Below are 24,735 nucleotides of genomic sequence, written 5' to 3'. Positions count from 1 at the left end.
GAGAAACTGTAATCAATGAAAAGCAAATCAAAAACCTTTAAGTAGATCATGATTTGACCGTCAGAGATGGAGGAAGAGTGAAAGAAAGTGGTGTGTAGACGTATGGAGGAGGGAGGGTGGTGTGTGACTGCCTGAGTGGAAATGAAAAAGAGAGAGAGAAAAAAAAAATCCAAGACAGGACCTAGTTTTGGCAACGTGGCTTCCGGTTGCTAAGTAACGGTCTCCGAGGGCAGAAGAAGCGCCTCTTTTGAGGTTGTTCGTCTCCAAAATGAACAATTTTCACCCGACCCCAACTCCACCCCCCCACCCCCCGCCCCCCACCCCCAGCGAGTGAGGGCCTTTCCTGAACTGTTTGTGAATGCTGGCAAAGCGAGAATAAGCAATTCATCATCCTGACTGTCAGCAGAGAAGGCAGTCAAAGTGCAAGGTGAAGCACAGACTCGGCTCATCCTCAACAGGCCACGAGCAGCAAGCTAAATGGTAAACAAAACAGCTGTTGGCAACAGAAAACCAGCATTTGTCATCGTGGGAAACACAAGTCCTCTTTTGCAGTCCTGCAAGTAACCGACATGTAACAGCTTCTCAGCAAGAATAAAAATATTCAGTGATTCAACATTTAAAAGAAATATCAGTCAAGAGTTTAAAAAAAAACAACACCAACAAAGATTTGATTTTGCTGACTATTTAAAAAGCATCAGCTCCTCATACTGTTCTGTATCCGCTCATTAAAATTCCTCTCATTAAATATTCAGTGCTTCAGAACCCAGATATTTCATCATCTGTTTCAGGGTGCTGCCCATCGCAAGTCCATGCAGAGATAAGTGTGAACCTGTGTCACTGATGAGCAGCAAAGTGTTAAGTAAAGGGTCAATGAAATTCCTGCACTTTAGAAAAGCCTCCTGCAGATGCTGATGATACATCCACCACAGAGAAAGGAGGATGTGTCTGCTGAGCCGCTTTCAGGGAGGAGGATGAGTTTGTGAGGATGTGGGTAAAAAACCTCCAGCCAGCACAAACTCACAGTGAATCCAGCAACGTTTCCAGCACTTGAAAGAATTGGGAACATCTGATTAAGCTAATGTTAAAGCTGCGGCTTCTTAAATATCTTCTTCTCACCCCTGGGACACTAAATATAGCGAATTTAAAGTCAGCGTGGGACCCGAGCTGATTTAAACATACTGGGTCTATTGTGTGTGGATTCCTACACACAGATGCCAAAAGCAGTGGAGTTGTGGGTAATGAATGGTGATTTAAGCCAAGTTGCCATGGTGTAAAAACAGATGATGAACTAGGAGCAGGTAAAATATTTGAAAATACTCATCTAATGTAATTAAAGCGACCGAAAACAAACGATTAACCTTCAGTTTGTTTCACGTAACCCTGTAAACAACAATGGTATGACCTTCCTTCTGTGGATAAAAACCACTGGACTAAACCACTCTAAGGATTTTACGGGGACATACAGGACACAGACTTTATCTCCTTAATTTACTTGCTATCACCACTGGTATCCATTCTGTTTAAGCTCAAAACGCAAGGCAACTCACACAAATGACTGAAGTGTTTGATCGCATTTAAAATATACAAGAGCCATCAACTGTCTAACATGTGATGGAGGTGTAATCTCTGCTCTCTCACCTCAGATTCCCTGCATGTATCTGTCAGTGAACTAAAGCGGGAAAAGGAAATCATTCACCTCCGAATCAGACTCCATAGGTCTCAACATCCAAGGCTACATCAGCTCAGAACCATAAACCAGACAGTAATAAAGTGTGTTTACAGGTCTGATGAAGACCTGAATGTAGGAACCGTGATTTGGACCCTGGACCATTTCTTTTCTCTCTCTCTCTCTCTCTCTCTCTCGCTCTCTCTCTCACACTCACTGATGCCTCCTCACTCATAAATCTTCAGTCAGATCGAGCTGCTTTTCAAGACGGAACAGAGAACGAATGAAAACATTTTCCTAAGAGTAAATCAGACATTTCTATATTTTGAGCTGTTATCAGACAAAGGGGGAAAGTCTATACGCAGATTTGATAAGGCGCTTGGGACACAAGGGGCGATAATATAACTGGAGTTATCTTGACGAGAGATAGCTTATCAGTGTTGGACTCAGGCAGACTGGCTAGCAATGGTGTGTGTTTTTGTGTTACAAAGTCCTGTGTGTCTGACCACACCACAGCATGGACTGTAATGTGGCCTCAGCCAAGCATCAATACAAAACACTAAACAATAAAAGGGGGTCAGACGTTACTGTTAGATACTATGACCTATGAACAGCTACAACTATTGACTCTTTGCACTGAGTGACAGTGTAGTTCTGTTGGATTATGACTGTGATGGTTTATGACACTTCACTGATCTTCAGATCAAACATAAAGCTTTTCTCACAACAGCGTGTTTAAGCCATTTTGGTCAATATCTGATAAACAGGGAACTAAGAAGCTGAACGCTCCAAGGCCTCAGTCTGCTGTTAATCTCCCAAACACACTGCAGGTCAGTCCACAAAACTTCAACAGCAAAAACAAAGAATAAATACCGTAACACTCAAAATCGAAACATGTTCCAGTTCCTTGGTTTATACAAATAAAATACATACAGTACTTGTTTATTTCTTTAGACAAACACATAGTTTTATAATATTTCCATATGTTCATTTTCAGTAGTCGTTACATAGATAGTATTTCAGCACAGATTAAGAACCTGAAACCACACAGGGGCACAGAGATGCATTAAAAAAAATCAATCTTTTGGCTCGTAGGTCAGTGTTGTTCTTCACCTGTACTGAGCGATACCAAACCATTAGTCTGCAAATACTTCCTGATGGTTTGTTTTAGCCACCTCATGTGATGGACAGGCAGGAGGAGACTATGAGAAGTTACTGATGAATCATGATGAGGCAAAAATAATATCCTGATATATGATATATCACTCACATGTTACCAGCTGCGACAGCAGGGCTCATATCATCACAACACTTTACAGGTGTGTAGCTGAGATCAAAATGAAGGCCAAGTTTGAAGCTGGGTGAAGTCCAACCCATGAGAGCTGAGTACTCATGTAATAATGGAGTAGTAACTACTGAGTACTCACAGGTTGGTAGGTTTTTCTTCTCTCTTTACTCAGAGGCTCTTCTGGATAAATCCTGTTCTGCACATGTAATTGCTGCTTTATAAGACTGGTGATATTCCATGTTTTTCTTATGGTCAAAAATCCCATGAAAAGACAAGAAAACAGCAATTAATTGACAGTAACCTGTGCTAAAGAGCTTCATTGTTTGAGTAAATCTTACGTACACCGTCCTTCACCTGCAGGTGTGTGTCGTAGTCAACAGCTAAATGCTGGAAATGAGGCTGCAAAGTCACAGATTGTATAATGAAAACAATGAGTCAAAAGATGCTAAAATGCTACTTTGAGCTGAGAGGAGGCGCAGAGACAGGTGAAAACCTTCAGTGGGTCATTTGAGCCACTGCTATTGGTGCAGCTTTAAGATTTCTTCAGTAGGAATCAATAGGCTTAGGTAGGGAAGTGAGAAAGTACTGAGAGGCAGATTAACCCTTTGCTTTTCATGGGATTTTCTCACACTAAGAATAACACCAGCGTTGACGTTTGACACCTCCAACAGAAAGTGAAAGAAACGCTAATATATTCCACTATCTACCACTGTTAAGCTGCAAATTTCCAGTCAGGGTTCAGTGCAAACTGACAAGCCTGCATGTCACTCGGCACGTCAGTGGTGATCCATTGTATTGCGACATGTGGACAAAACCCCCACATACAGTGGCTTAGTATTTACTTGCAGCTAAGTGTAAGATTGTATCACTACCCACAGTTAAGGCTCAGTAGAGATATGTGCTAACTCATCACAGAGGATTCAGTAGATTTCATGGCTGTGTACAGAAAATAAACACAATGTATCACTGCTTTGGCCGCTCGTCCAGGACTCGCAAACTGATGCACAGGCTGCTGTAGCTGCATAAAGGGAAACCATAGTGCATCTTAACCCTTGACTCCAGGCTGGAAGATTAAAGTATTTCTGCTGCACACTACAGCCTGAGTGTATTGCATACATTAACCAGAGGGTTCACCCCTCTGAAAACCCACCAGCCAAACTATTGATTTTTTTTCTCTCTCTTGTTTCACAGGGAAGCATACGGAGCAGACGGAGAATGAAGCTATCAAGCACACTGATTTTTTTTAATAAACATTCACTTGGTGAAACTAGCAAGTTCTTCAGATGGTAGCAACAACAGAGCGGCACAGTTTTAACTGAGAGGACCGTCGTTCTTCCTTGGCTGTCCTCATTGGGACCCACAGTGTAAGGTGTTGACTTCCAGACCCAGTCAAGTAGAGGAGGAGCAGAGATGAGAGGCGCAAATACCCTTATGGTCAAGCAGAACACAGTAGTATTAGTTCCACTCTGAGACCGTATCTCTGTCTTTCTGTTGTATGAATCAGTTTGATTTACAAGTGCATCTCAAGTCCTCTTTCAAAGGAGAGAAGAAGGGAAAGACTTCCTCATAAATAAAGGTTTGATTATTAATCACATTGCTTTTCCTCTGGTGCAGAGGCAGGATGACAGGAAGCCATAACTCTCTGTATTATAGTGGCGTAACCTCTCTGTCCGTAACAGGAACGATACAAGACTCGACAGTATTAAAACAAACCAGTAGCTGTAAAAAAAAAAAGGTTCCAGCAACACTGATGCCCTTCCAGTGCCACCGCCAGTCATCCTGATGAGGTTACCACATCCGCCAGATGCTAACAGTAGAGTGACATCCTACTCCGCCGCATGGCCTCGCTGATTAAATAGGCCGGGCTGATCTCTGGTTCCTCTGTCATCACCACAATGTTCTGCCACTCTCCGCACTGGTTGGATTTCTTGATGGTATCCACCACACAAAGAGCGTAGAGGCAATCCTCAAAGGTGGCAGCCATCGTCAGAGGCCTCCCGTCCCACGTCCGCCGGTCGTCTTGGTCCTGAAAGGCCTGCCGCACGGCCTGGATCATGCGGATCGTCCCGGTGAGATACGGGGACGGAATGTCACTGAAGGCCTTCTCCGGTAAAGAAGCCTTCTCCAGAGGCGTGGTGTCCTTGAGCAGCAGTTCAGGGCCGCCGCCACTTCCTCCGCCCCCGCTGTTCTTCTGTCCGTACAGGTCCGTCCCCGTCACCGTTAACCGCCCGACGGTGCCCACAACGATCACCTCCTGACGGAACTCTCCGGGCACGTTGAAGTTGAGCGTGACGGTGCAGCAGGCGCCTCCCTCCAATACCATCTGGAACGTGCAGAAGTCGTCGCTGGTGATCTGACGGATGCCCCGGATGTGGTCCGTCTGTTTGACAAAGGTCTTTAGGAAGCCGTGGACTTTTGCTGCGCGTTGGCCCGTCAGAAAGGTAAGCAGGTCGATGATGTAACTGCCCACCGAGTGCAGGCCGCCCCCTCCCATCAGATCATCGCAGCTCCAGTTGTATTTCTTCCCTAGGAGACTACCGCTGTGGACCTTTAGGGCAAAGAGGAGAAATCATGAGGAGATCTTATTGGCATCATTTTTCACTTAAATGTGATCCTGAGACTTTAGAACAAAAACATGCAAGAGTTTTGGAGATGTCAGACAGCACCCACGCTGCCAAAGTACAACTGAGCAAGATACTGGCTCCTTGTCGGCTCTGTGGGTCCTGCTCCGACTCAACCTCAACATACAAGCATTGATAGGTTTCTCTCACCTGGGCCTCACAGACCAGAAGCTCCCCAATGTACCCTTCCTCCAAGAGCTCCTTCATTCGAACGAAGGCCGGCAAGAAACGTAGCACATTTCCCATAATGCTCAGCAACTTAGGGTAGTACTGGGCCGCTGACATCATCCGGAAGGCATCCAGAGGCGTGGCGGTCCTGTCGCAGATGACGTTCTTTCCGATACCTTGGAGAAGAGAGGAGAGAGGGTTGGGAATGAGTTGATTGTTTCGACAGATAGTTTCCTTCTACACTGGCAATGTTAGGATGAAGAAAGAACATAGAGAGCAAGAGAGGAACAGAGGGAGAGAGAAATAACGCAGTCAGCCTTCGTAACACTCGCAGACATAATATCCTCTTGAGCTTGAAAACATCCCCTGAAGAAACAATGCAGCAATGTAAAATGTGGCAACTCCCAAAATAGCTGACTCAAGAATTCCTTTCCTTTCCCAACTTTCTCCTCTGAGTCAGAGAAACTTCACGACACAAGGCTTCTTGCAAAAACACAGACGGAGGCTAACAGGGAAGACGCTCTTCCAAAGCCTTAAGAGTAAGACAACATGAGAGAGACTCCTTATTGACGTTGCTGCTACTCTCAAACAATCAAACTGTAGACCCATCAAACAAAACCCAGAATGCTTGATACTGAGAAAATCTGAATGTAATTTGGACGGGCTTTAACATTGGCAAGATGCTGCAGTCACAGCTGTGTGGTGTACGTGCTGTAAGACTGCACAGGCTTGACTGGTGTTGCCAGAGGCCTGATGAAAGGTTGATAAAAAGACGAGTACAGAAGGCGCAGGAGAGATGGAGAAGGGAGGAGAGGAGAAGCTGTAGAATGTAGAAGCTGTACGAAACCTAATTAAAATCACTTGCAGCACATTAAAAAGGTCCACCGGTGAAGAGAGACAGACAAGAGCAGTCTTTTCTGTAATGGCATTCCCTTTTTACAGGAGACAGACAGGAGCCGGTGAGTGCTATGCAAACTAGATGGTTAACTGGAGTCAGACCTGACCTTTTAATGTTACAGGAACACGGTCTGTTCTTCAGGATTAGGACTTCTGTTGATGCTGAATCATTCTGGCTCTAGATTGTCAGAAGATTCAGAAAGACGTCCATCACTGTCGGAGGGAGGTGACATCTTCGAATCGCTTCTCATTCAGTTTACCATCATATAAAAACAGAAAAAAAGCAGCAAATCCTCACAGTCCAGAAGCCGACACCAACATGTGTGCTATTTTTTTTCTTGATAAATGGCTGAAACGTAAAGGAAAGGAGTCTATTATACAATATGCAAATTTGTCTTGGTTGATATGACAGCCCCACGTGAGAGGAAGTAAGCCTCAGCTGATGATGTCATGAGATCGACCAATCCGTTAAAGCAGGTGCTCATAGCCTGTGACTCTGTTTTTCCAAGAGCACAGACGGCAGTATTTATAACCCCAAACAATTTCATTACTGCAAACCATGAAATCACAACAAAGACATCAGAGCTGTTCAGACTGACTCGAATCTTTCTTAGTACAATGCTCACATGCCATTTGGTCCTGCCATGATGGTCCCCATAAATATTCATCCCGTCCATACCTACTATTAGCTCTACCTGCTGTGGTCTCACAGTGTCATCAAGGAGTCAGCCAGAGAGTGTATGTACACACAATGTAAGGGCATCACTCGACACACACACACACACACACACACACACACACACACACACACACACACACACACACATTCCTCAATCCCCCAGAGTGTGAAAAGCAGCGTGCGGCTTCTCCTCCGCTCCTGGTGGAGGGGTTTTTTGGGTGGAGAGGCTGTTTTGGAAGTGAAACTCAACATGCTAATCTGCCATTAGCTCCAATCGGCCAGGCCAGGAAATTAATCCCTTTGACCCACTTCTGAGGAACGCCGCGGGAGGCCCCGCCCACCACCCAACCCCTGCAGACACACAAAGCCAAGCAATAACAGTGAAACCCCCGGTCCCTTTTCTTTTTGGCAGCAACACACACCAACACATACTGGGGAGACGCAGAGCCCCCGGGTGCGGCCTTCTGGGGAAATGCTAAATGCTCTTGACTGACTTTTCTGGACTCGCATGGAGCTCCGTATGAGGCGACATCTCCACTCATGACTGCACTGATGTGTCATCTCAAGCTGTGTGCGACCTTTTCAGAGATAAAAACAGCTCCTCTTCAGATCAACAATGACCTTTCGCTCCTCATGCACAAAGCTCTGAAAGGTCGCGGCTGGCTTAGACAGGTCGGTCTGTTGAGTCATCTGAGCTGCTCAGCCACTCAGAGCGTGAGCATGTATTGTGATTGTCTACGTGTCCAGTAGATTATGGATGCACCTGAGTGCAAGATTAAAAAAAAACAGCAGTTAATCAACAGTAAACAGGTGAAATGACATTTCACCAGAGAAAGTGACAGAGAGAAGAACAGACCAGAGGAGAAGAGAGAAACAAAAAAGGCAGGATGAGAGTAAAGAGATTAAAAAAGGAAGAGAGAAAAAAGGGGAAAAATGAGAACAAGAGCTTGTCAATCTAACATTTCATATGAAAATGCTGCGAGCGACAGTGTGTGTGTGTCAAAGGATGCTCCCGTAACCTTTCCCCCCCTCCACCCACACTGCTTCTCCCATCAGAAAACTGCTTGACACAAATATGGATCTGATGCTGCCGAAGCTCCAAAAAGGCAAAAAAAATAACAGAAGTTGGGAAGCAGGGGAGTCACATGACAACATCACCATTACCACATGAACAAAATCTACCAGCTCTAATGTCATTATCACTACAGCTATACAGGAAACAGGCTCAACAGGTGGATTTCTGCAGCATCTGCAATAACGTAAACCATGTACCAGACTGTCATGGCGGAAAAGGAAGTGAAATGTCTCGATTTATTGGTCAGTCTACGCTCCAACCCTCACCTGTGGTCATGAGATTTGAGTGGTGGCTGAAGGAGACTGGATACGAAACCCCGCCCCCCACAAGTCACCAATGCTACTTTTCAAAACTGACAGTACAGCGATCTTAGTCACTAAATGCAGCGATTACTCGTCTGTGCTGCGGCGAGAAAGTCAGCAGGGTTTCAACTTTTCTCTCAAGGTCACTTTCCGTCAGTGCCTTTGAAGGACGGTCGTCTGACAGTGTTCCCATTCATCCCCACAAATCCAGGTCTCTCTGACGCCAGGCTTTTCACTACAACTTTAAGAGCGGCCATTTGGAACAGCAATAAACACCTTCGAACTAGTTTGACTTTGACCATACACCGGCCTTTACAGACTGGGTGAGGAACACAGCAGAAGGAGTAGAACCGCTGCCCCTTTATACTGGACGGAGCAAGTTGAGGTGGTTTGACCATCTGATAGGGACTCCTCCTCAACTCTTCGCTTTATGGGGGGTTTCTCAGCACATCCAATTGGGAGGTGCCATCCAGAACATGCTAGAGGGATTACATATCCCCTCTGGCCTGGAAATGAAGACTGGGTGGGGGAAAGGAAGTTGGACTACCCTGAGTATCCAGCTGCCACCATAACCTGGATCCAGCAGTGGAGAACGTATGGACGGACAAAACTGACTATTTCACTAATTTTACACCAATTTTCACACAATGTGACATTAAAACATTCACCACTTCACTCTCCTCTAGAATTGTTTTTGTTAAGGATATATCCCTCCAGGTTATATAACTAGTATTGGTTGCAATGATATGAACTGATTTCTATATGTACTCCATAACATATAGCACAATTACAAATAATATGGAAAGTGTCCCAGTTTGCTGAAAGCATCTAAACAAGAAGATAAAAGTATAAATTGAAATACAATCACTACAATGACAGTACAGTTCATGTTATTTAGACCTGTGTTAACAGATAGTTATAATGTCAGAGCCTGATGCTGGGGGCTGGGGTTAGTGAAATAACTATAGCCGGGGTGAGGTGGAGCTCAGCTCACAGGTGAAGCTGCTGACCCAGTGGGAGAGCAGTAATGGAGCAGAAAAAAACTCCAGCACTGCAGCTCAGTCCCTCAACATTAACAATTCATGTACAGGACACATCTAACCAAGAGACTGTAAAGACAGAGAGAGAGAGAGAGAGAGAGAGAGAGAGAGAGATCCTGCAGAAGACGTGAAAACGACAACAGCAATCCACGATTATGTAAGTGGCTAAACTATAGGTTACCAGGGGAGAATGACGGTGATACCTCCATGAATTCAAAAATAAAACAGGTCATTATTAAGTCAGCACAAGTCACAAAAAGGTTCATTTAAAGAGGGAGTATTTTGAAAGTGCTGTGCTTTTATGCACTAAAGAAGTGTTTCCCTCAGCATCAGTGGCGGCGGCGGCCTGCTCACCTTCAGGTGCCTCTGATGTGCAGAGCACTGACATACTGACATCCCGTCAGAGAGAATCAGCTGACCTCACAGACTGAAATCACATCCTGTCGTCTCACAGACCTGAGGCCTGAAATACTTCAAATCCAAGTCCAGGTGGTGAACATAGAAAAGTACTGTCACCACCTTTCTGAGACACAGAAGCACGCACGCACACACACACACACACACACACACAGACACACACACTCACAATTCATTTTACCTGACTAATGTTTGATACATATTCTGCTCCAGATCACCTGCTGAAAAACATAAATTAATCCCTTAATCTCATTAAAGAGAGAGGCAGAGAGAGAGAGAGGGGGAGAGAGAGAGAGAGAGAGAGAGAGAGGCATTATAACTAATTAGATGGAACAGATGACTCACTGAATCTTCATTAAAAAGGTGCAGTGTGCAGCTTTTTAACATCATTACAGCTTTAAGTTTAAACAAATGAGACGGCCACCAGGATCAGCAGCAACAGACCGTTTAACGTAGTTAGTCTTCTTGTCCAGCAGAGGGAGTTTGTAGAACTCAGCTTGAATGAACACATGTCCTCTTGACTCTGTGTTGAAATTAACACAAACAAGTGGCTGTTTGAAAGCCGTAGCTTGTACACGGCTTTATACATCTAACAAAAGAAACCTGACACATATTTTCTTCATGCAAACATACACAGAGTTTTATTTGTAAACCTGCACAAAGATTTATGCATCTGGCTCCTGCATGTGCCATCATGCTTTCTCATGTGCTTTATGTTATATGACAATGAAATACTAATATTTAAATCTAATTAAAGCATATTACTGATCGTTACGGTTCCTGAGGGCTCAACACATGCAAATAGACAAAACACAAAACAGCCTCAGAAAACTTCTTCATCGGTTTGACAACACATGCGCCGCAAATACTGACAACACAACCAAATACACAAATGTGCTACAAATGCCCAATTGCGACTTTTGAAGTTAAAGGCATTGAACAACAAGTGCGTATCAGCCGAGTTCATCGCTCTCTTTCTTTCCAAGTGATTTCTTTGCCTTAATTCCAATACTGACAGTGAGAGAGAGAGAGAGACAGGAAAGTAAGGGAGAGAGAGAGCGAGAAAGAGAGAGAGAGAGAGAGTGGATGATATGCAGCAAAGGGCCACGGGTTGGACCCTAACCCGGGCCGCTGCAGTTAGGACTACACCTTCATGGTACGCTCTCTACCAGGTGGCACCCCTCAAATTATTACATAATTTAACACCCTATCTATATCCTAATACTTCAGGGTTTTGGACGTGTGTCTATTCTTATCATTGTTACTATCTTGCTCGAACGGCAGCAGGAAGAACAGGTCACTCTCCTCTTTGGAGGAACACAGAGTCACAGAGAAAGTGAGAGAGGAAGAGAGGCCGAGAGAGAAAGCAGCTGCATCATTACAAGTGAAGGCCAGCTCTCTCCAGGCCAGCGCTCCTCTCGGCTCGCTGCCACACTCATCTGGGCCTCTGTGCATGGCTCCAGTGTATCACACACACACACACACAGGGCGTTGAAAGGACCAGATAATGTGTGTTTGTGTGACAGAGGGAACACCATCAGTGCATGAGATAGGGATGGTGGAGGAGCAGTGATACAGAGGAAGGAAAGGCTGGAGGTGGTGACTGTGCAGGAAGGTGGGGTTGGGTGTAATTCAGGGTGTGGGTGGCAGATTTTGTTCTTGACAGCAAAGCTAAGAACTAGTTGTTCTTCTCCAAACTAACTGTTTGTAATTACTCATTGTTTACTGATGGAAACGCGCCATGGCAACTGTGATAGATTTCACTTGACTTAATGAAACAACAGTAGTTCTGACCTTTTCTGATTGTGAGTAGGAGAACCAGAACTCCCACTCACAAATATCACAGCTACATTCAAGTCCACGCTTCTCTGCTGAAATGACACGAAATCCATCTTTAATATGGAACCAGTGGCAACAGCTGGAGGTCACGGCAGAGGAAAACCAGGTGGATTAAGAAGGATGCTGAACGCTTCAGCGTGACAGCCTAGACAATAGGCCCTCCGCTTGAGGATGCCAGAAATAGAAAAAGCCAGGGGAACCAGTCGGGAGTGATAGCCATCTGCCACGTCATGCTGTGCCGTGTATGTGCACACGCACGTGCACATGCTCCTGGAGGGTGAGGGGTCACGAGGAGGAGGCAAGTCAGGGAGGAGCTTTTTTACATTCCTGCATGCTGATGAAAACGATTAGTCGTACCTATAGTATCATGTTGGCGTCATGTTGAGAGAGAAGCTGTCAGCACATGTTGAATAGTTTCATGTTGTGTTTTCAGACACTCAGGGAGTCTGAGGATTTACTAAAACCTACTTTTATATTTTTATGCTCAGAGCATCTTTAAATCCTGAGGAAATTGTGGAAACTAGAATTAAATGTTTATATTATAAGGTCATTAGTGTTTCACATCAAGTCTTTTAGAGTTTTCATATAGAGAGACCAAACAACAATTTGAAGACGTCCCTTTGGGCTTCGGTGACGTAGACTGAGCCTCTCATTTTTCAAAATTTTCAGACTAAATGAATCACCAGTCAATTAAAATTAAAAACACGGATTATGAGTCATGAGTTTTGAGTAATAGGTCCTGGATGGGACAAAAAGACTCTGAGGATTTACTTATGATTTAAATATGAGCCTGTTACACACTGTTCAACAGACTGTCTTGTCACAGCAGCTGAATTGTTTAGGAAGGAAACAGCATGTGTCGTTTCGACCAACAAAACATAAGAGATTGATTAATCAATAATGTGAATAAGTGTTAACGACCCCAGAGAAGGTGTGTTGTGACACTGTTCTCAATGCAGTGTTTTTCTCTTTGCTCGTGTTTCAGTAGGTCACAGTGCACTGAGCTGTTAGTTACTGTATGCAGCTGCATGTTTATATCCGATCTGAACATAAACATCCATCCAGGTTCACAGTATTACAGACATCCCACCACATGCAAGCAAACACCAAAACACTGTGTGCCTGCTCAGCTGTCTGCCTGCCTGCTTTGGAAGCTCTATTGTGTGTGATGAGTTGTGTACATGATTACACAATTTTGTATTATACTGTTGTGCAGCAGTGCAGTGACCAGACAAAGGGAAGCGAGTCGGGCTGACCATAAAGCATCCTCCATCACTGAAGCACTGGAAAAGTAATTAGCTTTGTGTGTAAAGCCTGTGGAGGTGGAAAAAAAAAATCACACACACAGTTAAGGGCATAAACAAGCGAGGCCTTTGCAAATGTTCAAAGAGAGAGACGACTGACTCATCCTTCTTTGTGTGGTCTGCTTGATAACAGTGAAGCTTAAAAATATTCACTTGACAATTGTGTTGTCCAAGGAAAGGAAACAGTTCAGCAACAGAAATAATTTGTGAATGAATGGATCATACATTGTGTTTTTTTAATGTAATATCAAATGTGTGATTGTGTACATATTACAGTCGATAACATGGGTTATAACAATGTAAAATTGCTGCGGAAGAGAGAGTAGACACTCAGAGAGACAGGCCAGGCTCATCTTTCTCCTGATTATCCCAAATTAAATTTGGCTTAAAGCAATTACAAAGCAGGGAGGGGGTGAAACAGAGACACAGACATGGAGAACTATACATTCTCATCAGAGTATGGCTCTCTTGCTGGATGTAAATCAGAGAAAACAAGTTTCGTGCTGACTAATTTGCCCTTATTGTGTGACTGGCATGCGGTCATGCATTGAAATTAGCATGTAAATAGCCACCTTGATAGCAGTGATGTATGAGTACAGTGATGTTTGGCTTTCTCCTGCAGCTGAGGCAAAAGCAGAGGCACAACCCACCGCTGTCATGCAGCAACACACAGTCACTGTAGGAGCTATGAAGGGGCCATGAGCTGGGTATCAGTAATCTGTGTGATCTGACGGGTTAAAGGGGCATTTTAAGTCGACAAAACTGTATCACCAGATTTAGATTTTAACTTATATAATCAACAGTAGTTTTAAGATGAAGGTGAGGTCAGGTGTCAGCTGGCTCAGCTGGAGTTACTTCAGGTTAATTCTGTGAGAACAGAGAAAGTTTCAAACTAACGACAACATGAGAATTTCTCTGTGGCTGCGTTTACTTTAACTTAGACAGCTGCAGAGATGAGCTGCCAACAGTATGATGACTGTTCGGGGTAGTCACCGGCAGGGTCAGCCCGTTAGCAAAACATTGATTTTCCAGTAGTTTGTCATTATTAACAATAGCTGTTATCAGAGCAGGAACACAGATCAGTGACTGACTAGTTTCCTAAAAAGTCCTCAGCACCAAACAACTGCAATATATTCCACCTGATCATGAAGAAGTAAGTTTGTAATTATTCTTGGTACAGATGCTGTACTATAATGCAAACCACAAACACAGGATAATAATTGCAACTGACATTCAAACCCAGTACTGCTCTTTCAGCCTTACTGAGACATTTAGGACGGGTTTTGGTGATGGTATGTTTCCTGCTGTCCTGTATTAACCATGCAACCAGCTGGACAATATCTAACAACAGCAGGTTGCATTCGGGCCGCGCATCGTCTGCACTGGAGCTTCGGGTCCATTAGTGCACAGCAGAACTATGAATGATGACGAGCATTAGTCCCACTCAGCCGGCTTTCCCCTTCGGCTAATGCCCTTGAGTTGCGAGGTATTTAGCATTCCTAAATGTGTTTAAGTGCTGCCATTAACCCCTGCACCAGAGCGGCTAGTAGTAGCGAGTAGTAACCGAAAGGAGCGGCTCCTGGCCACGAGGTTCCTAATGCATGCACTAAAGGCACATGTTAATGGGGGACATGCACTTACCATTGCTGACACACCAGCACAGACTCACTCAGTGCAGAGAAACTGTAGATTGATCTATGACTTCCCCCAGCTCCACTTTCTACAGACACAACTTCTGAAACCCACTGACCTTTCTAATATTAGTAACACTGCTATGGACAGAGTACGCTAGTGTTTATTGTAATGTCATGTAGACTGTGCAAGAAAGTATTTTAAAGGGCCAGTTCACTTCAAAACTTTTTTTTCACTTACAGTGGCTTGCAAAAGTATTCATACTCTTTTCCACATTTTGTCACGTTACAACCACAAATGTAAATGTATTTTATTGGGATTTTATGTGATAGACCAACACAAAGTGGCGCATAATTGTGAAGTGGAAGGAAAATGATACATGGTTTTCAAATTTTTTTACAAATAAAAAACTGAAAAGTTTGGCGTGCAAAAGTATTCAGCCCCCTTTACTCTGATACCCCTAAAATAAAATCCAGTGCAACCAATTGCCTTCAGAAGTCACCTAATTAGTAAATCGAGTCCACCTGTGTGTAATCTAATCGCAGTATAAATACAGCTGTTCTGCGAAGGCCTTGGAGGTTTGTTAGAGAACATTAGTGAACAAACAGCATCATGAAGCCCAAGGAACACACCAGACAGGTCAGGGATAAAGTTGTGGAGAAGTTTAAAGCAGGGTTAGGTTATAAAAAAAATATCCCAAGCTCTGAACATCTCACAGAGCAGTGTTCAATCCATCATCCGAAAATGGAAAGAGTATGGCACAACTGCAAACCTACCAAGACATGGCCGTCCACCTAAATCATTCATTGATCCACAGCTCAGGTGGGAGAATCTGTCCACAGGACAACTATTAGTCGTGCACTCCACAAATCGGGCCTTTATGGAAGAATGGCAAGAAGAAAGCCATTGTTGAAACAAAGCCATAAGAAGTCCCGTTTGCAGTTTGCCACAAGCCATGTGGGGGACAGCAAACATGTGGAGGAAGGTGCTCTGCTCAGATGAGACCAAAATTGAAGTTTTTGGCCTAAATGCAAAATGCTATGTGTGGCGGAAAACTAACACTACACATCACCCTGAACACACCATCCCCACCGTGAAACATGGTGGTGGTGGCAGCATCATGCTGTGGGGATGCTTTTCTTCAGCAGGGACAGGGAAGCTGGTCAGAGTTGATGGGAAGATGGATGGAGCCAAATACAGGGCAATCTTGGAAGAAAACCTGTTAGAGTCTGCAAAAGACTTGAGACTGGGGCGGAGGTTCACCTTCCAGCAGGACAACGACCCTAAACATACAGCCAGAGCTACAGTGGAATAGTTTAGAGCAAAGCATATTCATGTGTTAGAATGGCCCAGTCAAAGTTTAGACCTAAATCCAATTGAGAATCTCTGGCAAGACTTGAAAATTGCTGTTCACAGACGCTCTCCATCCAATCTGACTGAGCTTGAGCTATATTGCAAAGAAGAATGGGCAAAAATTTCAGTCTCTAGAGAGTAGAGACATGCCCCTAGTAGAGACATGCCCCAAAAGACTTGCAGCTGTAATTGCAGTGAAAGGTGGTTCTACATCGTATTGACTCAGGGGCTGAATACTTTTGCATGCCACACTTTTCAGTTTTTTATTTGTAAAAAAATTTGAAAACCATGTATCACTTTCCTTCCACTTCCACACAATTATGCGCCACTTTGTGTTGGTCTATCACATAAAATCCCAATGAAATACATTAACGTTTGTGGTTGTAATGTGACAAAATGTGGAAAAGTTCAAGGGGTATAAATACTTTTGCAAGCCACTGTAGCTCTAGTGGTATCTGTCCATGTAGATAGTTTTGGTGTTAAGTGATCATGTGATTTCAGATCCATTCTGGGATTCCTGCCACCAGCTTTCATTGGATCTATCAAAAAATATTCCTCATCACAAATGTTAAATGTCATTCTTCATATTTTGGGTGAACTGACTAATTGATTTACATTGATCACAGGCAGGACTGATGATCATTTATTAGTATTTAACACACTCCACCTCAGTCAGAAATGGAGACGACCACAATAGCTTTCTTGTTGGAGCTGTTCAAACACATCTCATGGAAAGGCAAAGTGTGTGAGTGTGTAAGTCTGTGTGTGATCAGGCCTCCACCTGCACCCCCTGTGGTCCTCCAGGGTCTAATTAACTGCTGGGCTGAGCTGCTACCCCTCCTTTCTAATCACACACAGCATCCTAATCAGCAGGCTTCCCCTCACAGCCCTTCTGGTAACAAACACAACTGAGACAAATAAAACATGGCTGCCAAAGACAGAGCTGTCTGCCTCCTCACAAAGACTCGCCTCAGACATCTTCTGTGCCATTTGCATTTTACTATCAGAGCAGCTTCCATTTGCCTTTGTCAGGTATAGGTCAAGCAGAAAACACTGTCCGGACACACTTCTTTTTTTTTTTGTTCCTGTAATCACCAAATGAAGGCGATACAAAGAGCAACTCAGCTTGTTTACATACTAATGAATGGCTGAGGTGGGCCCGTGCTGCTCTGCAAAAAAATGACCCATGCTCCCTCCTGTGTATGTGTCCCAGTTCATTAATTACAGTAGCACGGGAGAATGAATGTCAGACCGTTATAAGCTGCTTTAAAGAGTTGGAAAAATTGACAGAGCCCTGCAACGAGTGAGCAGCTCACCACAGGACCGCTCACGTCTGCAGTGAACAACACCGACTGAGACTGCCAGTGCTCATCAATAATATATAGGTGACTGATTCATTACCCATAGAGATGGTGCCGTGACTGCTGCAACTGTTCTGGCGACAGAGTTTAGCCACAGTATGTTATATTAAAAAAGTAGCAGTGAGGGAGGCTGGTAAATAATAGATGACAGGATATTGTACCAATGGTGAGTATCAGTGTTGGTGTTAATATATTTAAAGGGAAGTGTACAGCTGCACTCTGGGAAACTTTGCATATTTGAAGCTTCAAAACTGACCGGGCAGGTGTGTGGTGCTTTACAACAAGGGATATAAAAGAGACAAGGAATGCAAAAGAAGGTGGTGAGTTCTTCCTCTACACTGAACACACACAATACTACGACATCTAAGAAATATGGATCTTTCTGTGCCTCTATGTGTGATAAAACTTCAACTATGAGCAATAATTAAGTTGACTTTCCACTTTCTTTTAAATCAAAATAAATATCCATAAAACATTTTTTACACCTTTGGAGCTCTACTGTATCATTCAGGCTCATTATTGTATTGTATCTATGCATAAAACTTTCACCATGTGGAAATGTGGCAATGTGTTCTGGACAACCTGGCTTTTATGTTGATGTTGCATGAATCTCTGGACATTATATTTACATGATGTATATTGTAGAGGACGGTTATTTAGTATGTTTTTATTAACTCACCTATTGAAGTGTTAACTGTTACATAATTAATTAATATCAGTTTATTGTTCCGTTTCACGTGGGATGAGCCGATTGGCTGTCGACTCAGCCACTCCTATTTAAGATGGCTCTTCATGCCCAACTACTAAACTACCCCACCTGCACCTTCGTATTCCATTAGCTCCAGAACTCCTCTGTGGATCTGAATGAAGAAGCATTAAAGGAAAACTGTTGTTGACTTGTGGGACATTTGTGAAAAGTCTGACTTCGACAAACATGAGGTGAACCTGACTCCTCTTCTATGGCAGCTTCTGTCTGAGCCATGAAGGGCATCTTTGTGTCGGACCAGGCTGAATGAAGGAGGTGAAGCGCCGAATGTTAATGTGCCACAAAGAACCGACAGTTTACTGGTCACTCACTGGTTTTCCATACACACAGCCACATGCACTAATACACGTCTACACACTGCTCTTGTAAAAGAGCACATGACTCACAACACGTGATGATTATTCAGTTGACTCCTAAGCTTATTAACTCCATACTGCGTGCTGGCAGAGAGCACAAGAAGAAGGATAAAGACGAATTCCACCTTTTGAATTTAATTTAATTTAAGTTTCAAGAGCAAATGTAACAGCATGCAGCCAAGAGATTTAGCCCGCTGACAGTGACATGATACACAGGAGCAAAGAAAAACACTTGTACCACGAGCAGACACTATAAAAAAAGACAGCAAGCGCTCATTAATAACCATTAATGTCCTGAGGCGCGCGGACAGCCGAGCCACTTCAGGCACAAACTAATGGATGGAGACATCTTCACTGAATGGAAGACGCTCCTCCTGAACAGCTGTGTGCAGTGAGGCTCCACTATTATCCGCCTCACTGTCGGGGCAGCGACAGATGAACTTCCCCCTTTAATTCAGTAAAAAAAGAGAAGAGAGAGGAGGAGGGAAAACTAACTGATGCTTCGCTGAATCTGGACTGTTGTCATGGTGATGACACCCCCTGACACTCCTCGCTCTCTGTCTGCCACCAAGGTCAAGAGAGAAAAGGAGGAGCAGAAAGAGAAGGAGACGATTGAGGGAAATGGAGGACAGATTGAATTTGGTGACAGGATAGTTAAAGATAAATATCAGTGTGGAGGAGGAAGCCGTCGTACTGAAGACTGCTGCACTGGGTTGTAACAGAGGCAATTATAGTCTGTGTGTGAAGTGCATTTTAACCTCTTAATAACTACGTGCTAGTTTCAAACTAATGACTTACAAAATCAGGCTGTCTTAGCTGAACTCTTAGCTAGTTAAAACATTAGTAATGTCTAAAGGTATTGTAAATATTTTATCTTATTTTTTAATTTTACTATTTATATATAAGATATCTGACCTGCAGTTCTTGCTTGTTTCATCTTTGTTCATATTTCTTTTCTTCTTACTCATGTTTATTGATATGCACCAAAACACCAAATCAAATTCCTTGTAAGTTGAAAACCTGCTTGGCAATAAACCAGATTCTGGTTTAGTAAAAATAATTACTGAAACTTCTATTATATCTGAATGTGCTAAGTAATCAGACACTATTTGATCATTATGATAACAATAGTTTTATTTTTGCAGAAAGATTCAACAAATTCAGATCTAATATCACTTTTAAACAGCATTTTGATCAAGTATCATTTCAGCTGTATCACGACAGTTAGAACCTGGCAAATATTTAGGAACTATGGTGGCACCTAAGGACAAATCACCTGCAGGAGAGAAAGCACAAAAATGAAGGGAAACATGCTCTGAATCCAGAAATGCAACAAATATCAAAACACATTCAACCTGAGTAAACTTGCACATAAGAATCAGTTTGTGTGAAATATATATACATATATAATATATATATTATACATATATACATATATATATACAATTTAAGTGTTAATGGTAATTTTTGCATTTTATTTTCACTGAAAAAATAAAAATAAAAATGATGATGATGTGATATTTACTGCAGTCCGTATCAAACAAGCGTATTCCTTGATGCATGTCTGAATATGATTTGTGGGCCAGGGCATCTCTTATATTAGAACTGGCTAACAGTTAATCCTTTGTTAATCTATGTATGACTTTGTTTTATTGATGTCTGCATACATAAAGATATGTTTGTTCCAGAGTTAGTAATATTACTACAGATTAGAGGCGGGCAATATTTGATTATGCTAATGTATTGATGCTACTTAGCTAGTCATTTAGCCTGATATACTAGCATAGCATGACAAAGCAATAATGTTTATTTATTTTCATCAAATATAGTTAAAAATCTTTTGTTATTAATCATTTTGATCAAATGTCAGGTCATATATTCTGAATATATTTTATATTACCATTAGCTCTTTTACTCTTTAATATGAACATGTCATATATTAGCAAGCTAGCATTAGCGTTGTCAGTTGGATCAGTTATGTAACAGTCACACCTGCAGTTAATGGACTTTACTAAATATTTACTAACCGCTAATCTCTACCTAGAACTATCTGTGAATTGCCACTCATTTGAATTCAGTAACGTGTAAATGTCCACTGAGTAAACACTTACATTATAATTAGTTTGAACTTACAAAGAGCTTGTGTATGTGTCTCCTGGTCATTTTACAAAAGACAAAACACTATCACATAAAATGTCACACGTATTCTTCGGGGTCACTGATATCTGCTGGAGACGCTGTCCAATTAAAATGTGACACACAACAGTGTGAAGGTCCAGCAGTCTGATGCTCTGAATCACTAACATGAGCCAGATATCAACAATGATGTTACATAAATCAACTGAGATGACCTCCACCAACTATTGACACATTCCTGCCCTTTGAGACAGCACAGCTAGTTGAAACACTGCCTTTCATACCTTTTTTTTCTTTGGCCATTTGTTTCTGGATTTGTCCGGCTGCTTTGTAGGATATAACCCACTCTGGCTTGGTAACAGTCGACAGGGCACCAACACAATGATTCATTTATGTGCGGCACCTCTGGGGTGTGAGATAAACAAGGTGAAAAATGCAAAGCACTTGTGCAATGACTGTGCAGACGACAAACAACCAAGTACAGCAGAAAAAAAACCTGCACTGTGGGTTGACAGTCAGTGTCAGTTTCTCTGCAGAGAACTGTCACATTATACAGCAGGTAGAAATAATACTCAGAGAAGAGTCCAACCTGCTTCATTATGAACCCATTAAAGTCTACGAGACAACCAGATGTGATATGGTATTGTCACTGAAGTACACACAAGAAAACCCCCTGAGGTTGTAGTTGCCTGTGTGGGTGTGAATAACTGAGATAAAGTAAACCTTGTCTTCTACTTCATGCAAAATTATCTATTTGCATCTTTCCATGTTGATCTGATCTCGCTGCTCATTATCATACTGCGACAGCGGATCCCTGCCAGGATTACAGACCAGCTGGCTGGCTTACTGACCCACTGTTTATAAAAACGGTGCGGCATTTTCGGGAAATATGCCCGCTCACTGTTTTGTGATAGGAAAGGATTGATATCAATCATGGTTAATCTATAGCTTAGCAAAGACTGGAAATAGGCAGACTACCAGCTGACTCTAAAGATGAAAACTACACCTACGAACACCTCACACTTCACCACATGTGTGTTTCATTTGTACTCAATCAGAATTAGTAATAAGAAATAAAAGAATTTGTGATTTTAGCGGGATTTGCTTGAAGTATTTAATAAGCAACAGTTTATCCATCCGCCGAGTAATTTTCTGCAGTGTCTCCAGCTGTGGCGTGAGAAGCCAGATACAGTTGAGAACAGGTTTTAATAGATCTCTCTGCTCAGAGACGATGGAACTAAACTTGGCAACCTCACTGCAATGACAAGACCAGATGCTGTGCACAGTCTGCAGATAAAATAGTTACAGCACATATTTTCCCTCATTCTTACGTTTCTGATCATCTCCCTGTGGCTGGTTGAGTCAGTGGCAGACTGCAGGAATAGACTTAGCCCTGTGTGATACCACTGAGTCATGCATGAGAACAAGCTGGACACAGGAAACAGATATGAACCAAACTGGAAACATGACACTAAAAATGGACAGATACAGGAGAGAAAGGTGGGTGTTTCAGGATTCATCTTTCCATCCATCCATCTATGAGATTATTTTCCATTTCTTTGCATAAGAAGTTCATAAGAAAGATAAAGGTGAACGATTATGTTTTAGTTTGTTGTTAGCAGGAAGTGATTGAGAAGAATCCTCAATGTCACACAAGCGCACTGTTTCCATTCACCGCCGCGCAGAACAGGAAGCAAGACACTTCACTGCGGTATACCAAAATATCACTTCCTGTTGCAGCTATTTGAATGTAAAGCTGCTTCATGATTAACTCTGCAGTTTGTCAGTGAATGCTGCATTTCCATCTTCATGTTTCTTACCATTCAAAGCACAAGTGTTTACAAATTTAAAAATTAAGCCCAAGACATGCTGCAGTAACAGTGTCAGCCCCAGAGGACCGAGGCCACTCGATCAGAGGCCCGAGCTGACAGAACCGCCGCCTCCCTGCTCTAATATCTGCAGCTGCCTCTTGTCCTCAGTCCCTGATGACCAATTAAGAAACACAGACAGGCCTATTCTTGAACACTGGCACATAAAGGAAATCTGAGCAAAGCTATAATGGTACAGCTTCACCTTGGGAATACACAGCACAAGCTGGGTACAGAAAATAAAGAGCTGGATAAAGTTCATGGCACAGAGCAGCAGTCAGCAGCACATTATAGAGAGAGATCACAAGAGAGGCTGAGGAGGAAAATACAGCACATGTTGGTGGACGCTACTTAATGTGTTTGTGCAAGATGAAAACATTTCACAAGTGATTTCCCAATCCCCAAGCTGAGGTATCTTTGTTTCGGCATGCATCAGTCAGTAGAGTCACACACACACACACACACACACACACACACACACACACACACACACACACACACACACACAGTAAGTGGGTGTGTTTTACAAGTCTCATCAGTGAGGCATTTTAGGGTGTAAAAGCAGTAATTACTTAAGTTAATTCATCTGCATGTCATAACATGGTTTAATAGCTTTACATGAAAAACAGCATCAGGCCTGAACTACAACTGCAACAAAACATTTAACGTCAGGAGTTTGTTTCAACCATTATAAGCAACAAATCATCCATAAAACCTCTTTGAAATTTGGCTCAAAGTCACGGTGACCTGACGTTCTTGTGAATGCAATATGTCAGAACGCCCAATTTAACAATTTAACTCAAATGTCTATAAGGATAAAATGAAGTGGAAGTTATATCCAGAGGGGTCAAAGGTCAACCTCACTGTGAGATCATAATGTTCTGCAAAAACAACTCTGGCCATTATTCAATGCTGTAACTCAGGAAAGAGGGTGACAATATGTCCTGCAACTTGGCTGGTTGGTGGAGGCAACGACCACGAGACAGTGATTCTAGTTGTGATGATGTAAATACAATGGTTAAAAATGGTTTCAGTCTAATGCAGAATTATTCCTGAGTGGAAACCTGCCTTCAATCCCTTCCTTTAATCTTTTTGGAAATAATTCCATATCAAAAGCTTGCCCTCTCTCTTGCCCCTGGATTTAATAACACAATGTGACTCCTCATCCAAAGCCTTCACCGTCACACAACAGTTCCCTATTGGTCCATGCAGAGGAAAGACAGGACTTTGAGGGGGTGGGGATGAGGAGGACTTTCTCATTTTCCTCAGGAATGCTCACTTGTCAGCGCAGCATGGCGGCAGGCTGAAAGAGCCTTCCCCGTCCAACCATTCATCACACACAAAGGCAATTTCACAGGAAGACAAGCTTTCTCCGTCTGCCATTCTTCCTCACTGCGCTCCTCATCCCTCCGTCCCTTCCACTCTCTCGCACGCTCATTCACACACACGCTCCCAGGCCGCGTCATTAGCATGTTAATGGACGTCCAGGAGAACATGAACGTGAACCAGTGGGAAACTTGTGGCGAAAAAAACAAGCAGACACTGGGAAAGAAAAGCCTGGGAATGGCAGCATACCTCCGTGTCTGAGGCTGACTCCAGCTCAAGACTGTTGGTTTGTTTGAAACACAGCTGAACCCAAAGGCCCTAATCCATCAGGCGAATGAATACGAGAGGTTGCACTGGGGAAAATGGAGCTGATTCTTTCTGGTTGGGAAAGTCTGGTTACATTAAGTTGGGTAAATCATAGTTTACCTGTAGATTGTTTTTAAGGCTTAAGTTTCTCCCTGAATCTCATCAATCTTTTTTGGTTGAGTCATTGGTGCAATATCTACAAATCGTTATCATTTAAATTCTAATGGTCACAAAGGAAGTTAACCAGTTTGGGGGCTGTTGCTTAATCCCATCCATGATATGAGCACTCCCTGCATTACTCTGTGACTCATGTTCCTCCTTTATGTGATTTGAAT

At 43.0% G+C, this 24,735-nt stretch overlaps 1 protein-coding gene across 1 annotated transcript in view; it reads right to left on the bottom strand.

The window, feature by feature from the left end:
• Nucleotides 1-329: 329 nt before the first annotated feature.
• The window catches only part of LOC111228233 (glucose-fructose oxidoreductase domain-containing protein 1), a 33,684-nt gene continuing 9,278 nt past the window's right edge, over nt 330-24,735 (bottom strand). Inside the window, exons 2-3 of the mRNA XM_022754065.1 lie at nt 5,726-5,919; nt 330-5,502 (exon numbers count right to left, since the gene is read on the bottom strand). Coding sequence (XP_022609786.1) covers nt 4,762-5,502; nt 5,726-5,919 — 935 coding nt within the window. The 3' untranslated portion in view covers nt 330-4,761. The remainder of the gene's footprint in view (nt 5,503-5,725; nt 5,920-24,735) is intronic.

Source organism: Seriola dumerili, unplaced genomic scaffold, assembly GCF_002260705.1.
Source record: "Seriola dumerili isolate Sdu_G_001 unplaced genomic scaffold, Sdu_1.0 BDQW01000216.1, whole genome shotgun sequence".
NCBI lineage: Eukaryota > Metazoa > Chordata > Actinopteri > Carangiformes > Carangidae > Seriola > Seriola dumerili.
This window is presented reverse-complemented; position numbering and strand designations above follow the sequence as displayed.